Here is a 7,500-nt window from a genome sequence, read left to right as displayed (position 1 = left end):
TCTCTCACACACACACACACACACACACACACACACACACACACACACACACACACACACACACACAGGTATCCTTACATTAAGGTAAGAGATGTGGTACTCCAGCAAGACCTGAACATTGCCGATGCTCTCCTTCGTACCGACAAAGGTGAACGGGACCATTCCCTGTGTCAACAAAACCAAAGAGCACAACACATGTTAGTATGGGACCGACTGGACCGAGTGCAAAGGAAAGGTCTACATTAGTTGCATAGAAATAAGAGAAGACCAAACTCCACAAGCAGCTTCATCAGTAGCAGAACAGACGTGGCAGTAGCAGGCTTACTTCCTGTCGGGGCTGCTTGTTGTCATTGTCTCCTTCTATCCGGACCCTCACCACACCGGACTTGTCCACAATCTCCTGGATGACCTTACCGTTCTTACCGATCACTTTGCCTGAGGACACAGAGCAGGGAACAGATGATGATACATAACTATGGTATATGAAGGAGCTGCACAGATACATTTTAGACGACTGTCTTGCATTGTGGCACTATGGTCATGACTAACGTGTGGAGCGTCTCGTGTTCAGTTGCCCCTGACCGCCCCAAGTAAAAACACAAGTTTTGAAGATTTCCAGCTCAGGGACTAAAAGTGTGTCTACGTACCAACAAGGGCCCTGGGCACCTGGACAGAGTCCTCCAAAAACTCCAGGAAGTTCCTGGCCTTCTTCACCGCCTCTGCCGTCTGAAAGACAACACAGGGTCACTTTACTTTACACACATGCACCGTCAAACGTTAACGTCTATATGTTTATGTTATGGATGGTGAAAATGATACCTTTGTTTTAGTACGTGTATGTACACAAAAGTTCAAGTACGTCCACGCCGTTTCTCTTTACTTTTGTTGCAGTAAAGGCTCGTATTCATTGATTCCTTTTACCCATCGTTGAGCCACTCATGCGTCCTCCACACTAAAGCACAAAGCACCCTAACCTCTCCGTAGATCCTGAAGGTGCCGGTCTCCTCATCCAGGTCAATGGCACTGACACCGGGAACTTTCCGTGCTTGCTGGATGTTGCTGCCGTGGCTGCCGATGGCCAGGCCCATCAGATCCGTTCTCACCACGAACTCCTCCTGGAAGGACGACACCATCTGCCTGGAGCTCTGCACAATCACAAGAGCAGAGTTTCATTCGTCATTAGTTCATCTTTTGGTATGAATTCATTGTGGTATCAATATGGTATTCAGAACTGCTCCTTAACTATCACTTTTTGCTCTGACGGACACCCAGAGTGTCGTATAAAACGTTTGACTTCATATGCTACAGTCACGTTGTCATTAACAGCCCGTCACGTTGGCTTCACACTAGGTTTAAGGTTGCTAGTTGTCCCCCCTCCGAGTGTACTAAGCTGCCCATGTGACCTCCAGGTCACCATCGAGACCGAACCGCAGCGATCTCATCACCAACTAACCTCCAGGTGTTTTGTGGCCTCGTGGTTGCGGGACATTAGCAGCAGCTTGGTCCTGATGCTGCGCAGGTGCATGTCACTCAGCAAAGACACGCGCTTCACTGTCGTCTCATTGGTGGACTACACACACACACACACACACACACACACACACACACACACACACACACACACACACACACACACACACACACACACACACACACACAGGAATAAAAGAAGGATGAATATATGTTGAGCTGCTCCCTCTATGATGACGACTTGATGAATAGCTGAGTCCTCCAGCGCACAAACATCAGCAGGACAAAGTCACAGAGTAGTTCAGATGCTATTGTGAACATCCGAATGTCACCACAGGATTACAGTGAGCCAGTTACCACAATCAGCAGTTGGCTGGTCTCAGGGCAGTACGAGATCCGACAGGCTCCCACAGCTTTCTTAAATTCTTTATGGGCGTTCTCACTCTGGCACCTGCAATATGAGGAAAATGTATTTCTGTGAATCCCTAATGTACACAAATGGTTCACACCACTGATTGGATAAATCTTCAGAGAAAAGTACAGACCATATGTAACGCCTACAATAAACAATCGTCTGCATCGTTGCGCGTTATAGTCATTGATTATGAAGAGAACGAGCATGTGTATTTAAGATGCATCCCTCCCTAGTGCAGCGCTGCTGTACTTACGCTTCTTGGAGGTCTTGAGGAACGGGGACAGTGCACTTGTGAAAGGAGTTCTTGGTGATGGCCTTGTTAGTGTTGACTGGACGCAGACGCTCAAAGGTCACGATCTCATTGTAGGTGGCGTCGCAGGCTGCGTACTCGATCACATAGAACTGTACAGACAGACAAAACTGTATTTCAGATACATTCTTCACTCAACGCTCCGCCCGTTACAAAGTATTATAATACATTATAAGACGATAGAGTGTCAGTAAGAATGTAACACTGTTGACATTAATTTGCATGTAAATATTGAGTGTATAGTATAGTGTATATAGTCTTCATAAGGAGCGTTACTCACAGCTCCCTTCATCATGCGGACTTTAGCCAGCCACCAACCACAAGGCTCCTGATCGTTGGCTTTGGAGAGGATCTGACGGGAGACGAAGACCGAGACACAAACATAACGGCATCAGGAAAGGAAACAAGCAAAGAAAAAGAGGAGACCATATGAGCGTGTCCTCCTCACCTCCACCTCCTCGCCCTCTCCAATCTCCTTCTTGCCGTCAGCGGGCGGTGGCATCCTGACATCGTTGAAGGGCACCTGGCGCTCTGGCTGCCAGCTGTAAACGAGATGGTCATGCGATACCTCGTTAGGACACGGTCCCGCATTGGTCTTAACATGTTGAACTCAACATGTTTCATGAAGGATACAGGAGAAGGGAGAGACTCACTTGTTCTCAAAGGCAATGGTGAGAGAGTCATCGTGGATATCTTTGACAACGCCCTGCAGGACAGACACAGACGGGGCGAACACATCAGAACAGCTGACTGACATTAAGCGCCACATATTCAACACACTGATCGTACAGGACAGAAATAATCCACTTTGATTCTTCAAGCAACTTCTCTCCTTTGTGATGAGAATAACAAAGATCTTACAGGTTTCAGTTTACAGGAGCTCAATTACAAGCTTGAGTAAAGTGTAAATGAATACATATATTTGGCGTACAATCTTACATGCTTGTCAGTGGTGTGTTAATAACTAATTGAGGTTTTGGCTAAGGCATAGAACAGCTCACAACTAAGACTATCCACAGCCAGTTCTGCTGATTATTGAGAGACACAGACAGTTTTGTAAAATCTGCTGCTGCTGCTGCTGACCATTAACACACACCAGAACATGCTGGAAGTGTCTTTAACACCTGTACGATGTAAGCAACCTGCTCATCTCTACTGAAGGAGTGACATCAATCACGTTTTAATAGAAACGTGGAATCACACAGACATTAAACTCAAGATTCGGCCCGGGCAGCCGACCAGCAGGCAAGTGGACACAATGAGTCATGAAACCAGGGCTGGGTGTACACACACACACACACACACACACACACACACACACACACACACACACACACACACACACACACACGAGCAGCAGTGGGGAGTGGGACAGTCTCAAACACAGTAGTGCACGAGTCATGAGGAATAGAGGCGAGGCCAGAAAAAAAAATGAAATTCAAGGAAAGGAGTACGATTAGCAGAGGAGACGAGAGAAGGAGAGAGGAAACGCACAGGAGGAGAGATGGTAGGAGAGGAGACTGTTGCACACAGCACGTCCAGAAATAGCCTTTAAGTCTACGGTATCAGTGATCCTCTCCTGGCATGCAAGCTGGTCAGGATTGACAAGGAACAGCTGGCTCGCTCACTCACTCACTCACTAAATAACTTCAGCGTGATGAAGTATCAAATAATAGACAGCCGTCGAGTAGGTGCAGCTCAACGAGAGCTCAAAGTCACTGTCATAACGAGCCACGGTGCCTCCTAAACATGACATATTCTGATAAGATACGTGATCGACAGCGTTAGTCACCACATACATGACATGTCGGTCACTTACAGCGGGCTGATATGTTACAATCCATCGCTACTTGAGCCTCATCTCTTGACGTCAACAGTTAGGCAACTAGCAACGTAGCTAACTTTTAGCTCGGGAAAGCTGCAACCGAACGTCAAGCACAATTAATAAAGAACTTTATCGGTTGTACGTGCCAATACTCGAGGGTAGGATGTTGTTTCGTCCACTAGGAGTACAAAGAAGGGTCGCTAAAAAGTGACAAATGGCGAAGACTCGCGAGCGATGCTAGCTTAGCCCGCTGGTGTTGTAGCTAGCATTGCTAGCTCAAGCTAAAGGCGAGCAGCTAGTGGGTTCAGAGCGAGTCGGAACCTGTCGCCGTGGTCTGTGAGACGTCAACTAGAATGTTGCATGGTATAACGTGTCTATTGTGTTGGCCGCTGAACGATAAGCAGGTTTATTACCTTGTAATAAGCCCCGTTGGAGCCACGGACCTCCACCACCAGTTCTTCCATATTGGACACGCAAAGGATGCCGGGACGACAGGTGCTCCTCGAGGCGTCAGGGCAGAAGTTTGAAGGCTGGAGAGGTGACGGCTCCATGGCGGTGCTGTGATTACTGCTCACCTCGATACCAACACAAAGCCCTGGAGAAGCTCGAGTGTGTTTCCTAACACCAACAATTGAACACACTGAAGCCTCGTCTCACGCACTCATCTTCCTGCTGTGTTGTGGTTGTGCTGGCCCTTTAAGAGACTGGAAAGTAACGAAGTACATTTACTGAAGGAGCCTACTGTACTCGCTTTAAGTACTTTTTATCAAAGGTAGGGCTATCTCTACTTTACTTGAGTATTTATATTTAATGCTACTTTATAATTCTACCCAACTACATACTAGAAGCCAACATTCTACTCTTTTACTCCACTACATTCATTTGACAACATTAGTTACTTTGCGGAATCAGATCATTACAACATATAAATCAACTAATACATGATGGTATATTATAATAATAATAATTATATATATAATAGTGCATGTGACAGCAGTAGTAGTGACTGAATACTAGAGCAGTCAGTTAACAACAGTTATGTACCTTTATTATATTATGGGGTTATTAGTTTGCTCAGCTGGCATGCCTCTTGTTTTGACTTCCTTTAAATCACATAGTTTCCATAAGAGTCAAAGTGTCCATGAGAACATGTCACAGTAAGCATACATGCATTTCTAAAAATGTCATTCCCAACATTTCACTTCTTTATTTTAAAACACATTTTGTCCCAATTAAACCGTGGTTTCTTCACCTATGTTTTACTTATTTGATATTTATGATTTACCATCTATCCTTGGATTAGTACACAGGGTTTGGTCACTTTCAGACTTGAGACAAAGATTGATTCTGTGGTTGATCTCCAGTCTTAAACCTCTTATTGCTTCCTGTTTATGGCTTACTGTCCATAAACAGGCTTTCCGTGAGCATCAAAGGGTCGACTCCATCTCCCTTAAAGATGCTCACAGTACTATTCCAGCTCAATCAATAAAAACCTTGGCAACTCTAAACAGCTTTTTCCAACCATAAAGCATCTCCTGAAACCACAACCGTCCTCTTCAACTGAGGCTACAGAGGAGCAATGCAACAGCTTCATTGACTTTTTCAGATCCACGGTCAACAGCATTCGCTCTCTGATGTCCAGCTCTCCATCCATGCTTCCCTCTGACACCAACACCGTATCTGTGAGTGTGCTGTCTCCTCTACATCTCGCTGAGGTTCAGGAGAGCCATGGTGAGGAAATCCTCAAAAAAATGAAATCCTGTACCTGGACCCTGGACCCCATTCCTGCTGCTCTGCTCAAATCACACATCCCCACTCTCAGTCCTTGATCACTGGCAAGAACATCCAGAAGCTGCAATACATGCAAAACAGTGCTGCCAGGATCCTGATGAGAGTCCGGAAATATGAGCCTACAACACCCAATCTACCCTCACTGCACTGGCTCCCTGTCTCATTCAAAGTGCTACTACTCACACATCAATGCATGAATGGACATGCACCCCCCTACCTTCAAGAACTCATTACTCCCCAAACCTCCACCCGCACCCTCAGATCTTCAAACAGCTCGCTCCTCCGGGTCCCCGACACCAAGCTCCACACCACGGGCGACCGGGCCTTTGGCTCGGCAGCACCGCGCCTATGGAACAGTCTCCCTGACCACCTAAGGGCGACACCGGACTCTTTTAAGACTGGCCTGAAAACCTTTTTATTCAGGGAGGCGTTTCTGACCTTGTGTTAAATCACTGTCAGCTATTTATTTAGTGTTTCTGTTCATTCACTGTTTTCTGTCATGCTTATGTTTACTAGTTTTATATTATAGTTTGTTTTTATTATGAACTGGCTCTGTGGCACTCTGAGATTCTCTGAATGAAAAGTGCGTTACAAATAAAATGCTTTATTATCATTATTATTATTATCCTAAAATTAAGCCTTGCAGGTTATTTTGTACAAAAAAATACAATAACAGTGGAGAAAAATCAAAGAATAGTTGAAGGCATCACCCTTCATCCGGCTGTGATAAAGCGTCCTTCATGCTGTGCTGACATCAGGAGGAGTTCGAGACGTACCTGTACACCAAGTGAAGAGTTGTGGTGCCTCTCTGTGTTTTACAGGTGTGGATTACATCCACTACATTCAGGACCGTTTTAAATGCCAGTCAACTCAAAAGCATTTAAAGTGAGGACACATGTCCACCGTGCAGCAGCTCTGATGAGGACTCAATATTCAGGGTTAAAAACACGCAAAACAAGTTGTGTTGTTGTGTTTCCAGCTCAGACACATTCACACTCACTTGAGCTGTTCTTGTGGGGAAATAAAACAATATTGAGAGAATTTGATTCATTTTGATGTTCCTGTTATCATGTGACTGACATGAACCGTCCATCTGGATGAATACTTCAGTGTGTTGAAGCACACAGAGCTCACGCTCAGCTGGTTGATCTGCTGCATTAAACCACTTCACATTTGTGGGCATGTGGCTTCACTCATCCACAGAAGCAGCTAATAAATACATACATAAATACATGAATACATACATAAATAAATACATAGTTGGAGATAGTTAGCTGGTTTTTCTAGGTTTGTTTTTCAGAATTATTCGACAGGGCTGATTTAATATAAGCACACATTAGACTCAACACGGAGCGTAGCAGTCAGTCAAACAGAGAGCGTCTTTTAGAAACAACCACTGTGACACCTAGTGGCCAACAGATAACCTCCTGGACCGTCGCCCAGAGCTTCAGAGAGGATCCTGATGTGGCACCATGAGACGGCACCGCTGAAACAGACCCACTCACTCACACCGGTGTCACATCAACTCAATACGTAAAATACAATGTTAGGAGCGATCGTCTACAGGAAGTCATCGGAGCAATTTGGGTCAACCTGTCATGTTCGGTTTGAAGTTGTCACCAATTTGGAAAAGCTGAATGAAATGATGAGAGAAGTGTTCAACACCAAAACTCCAAACTAATGAGTGGA

General features: G+C 45.4%; 1 protein-coding gene across 5 annotated transcripts in view; it reads right to left on the bottom strand.

Moving 5' to 3' along the window:
- fxr1 (FMR1 autosomal homolog 1) overlaps positions 1 to 4,719 on the bottom strand; it is a 10,346-nt gene extending 5,627 nt beyond the window's left edge. The window contains exons 1-11 of one of the 5 annotated variants that reach the window (XM_068725002.1): positions 4,434 to 4,719; positions 2,849 to 2,901; positions 2,644 to 2,737; positions 2,476 to 2,547; positions 2,139 to 2,287; positions 1,828 to 1,921; positions 1,454 to 1,570; positions 975 to 1,145; positions 648 to 726; positions 326 to 435; positions 79 to 174 (exon numbers count right to left, since the gene is read on the bottom strand). In XM_068725002.1, the coding sequence (XP_068581103.1) occupies positions 79 to 174; positions 326 to 435; positions 648 to 726; positions 975 to 1,145; positions 1,454 to 1,570; positions 1,828 to 1,921; positions 2,139 to 2,287; positions 2,476 to 2,547; positions 2,644 to 2,737; positions 2,849 to 2,901; positions 4,434 to 4,571 (1,173 nt within the window). In that variant the 5' untranslated portion in view covers positions 4,572 to 4,719. The remainder of the gene's footprint in view (positions 1 to 78; positions 175 to 325; positions 436 to 647; positions 727 to 974; positions 1,146 to 1,453; positions 1,571 to 1,827; positions 1,922 to 2,138; positions 2,288 to 2,475; positions 2,548 to 2,643; positions 2,738 to 2,848; positions 2,902 to 4,433) is intronic. The other 4 variants (XM_068725004.1, XM_068725006.1, XM_068725003.1 and 1 more) reach the window with 4 other exon arrangements.
- Between the last annotated feature and the right edge of the window lie 2,781 nt (positions 4,720 to 7,500).

This window comes from Cebidichthys violaceus, unplaced genomic scaffold (assembly GCF_023349555.1).
Source record: "Cebidichthys violaceus isolate CVI_PGR_0920_01 unplaced genomic scaffold, fCebVio1.0.p SCAF_33, whole genome shotgun sequence".
Classification (NCBI taxonomy): Eukaryota; Metazoa; Chordata; class Actinopteri; order Perciformes; family Stichaeidae; genus Cebidichthys; species Cebidichthys violaceus.
This window is presented reverse-complemented; position numbering and strand designations above follow the sequence as displayed.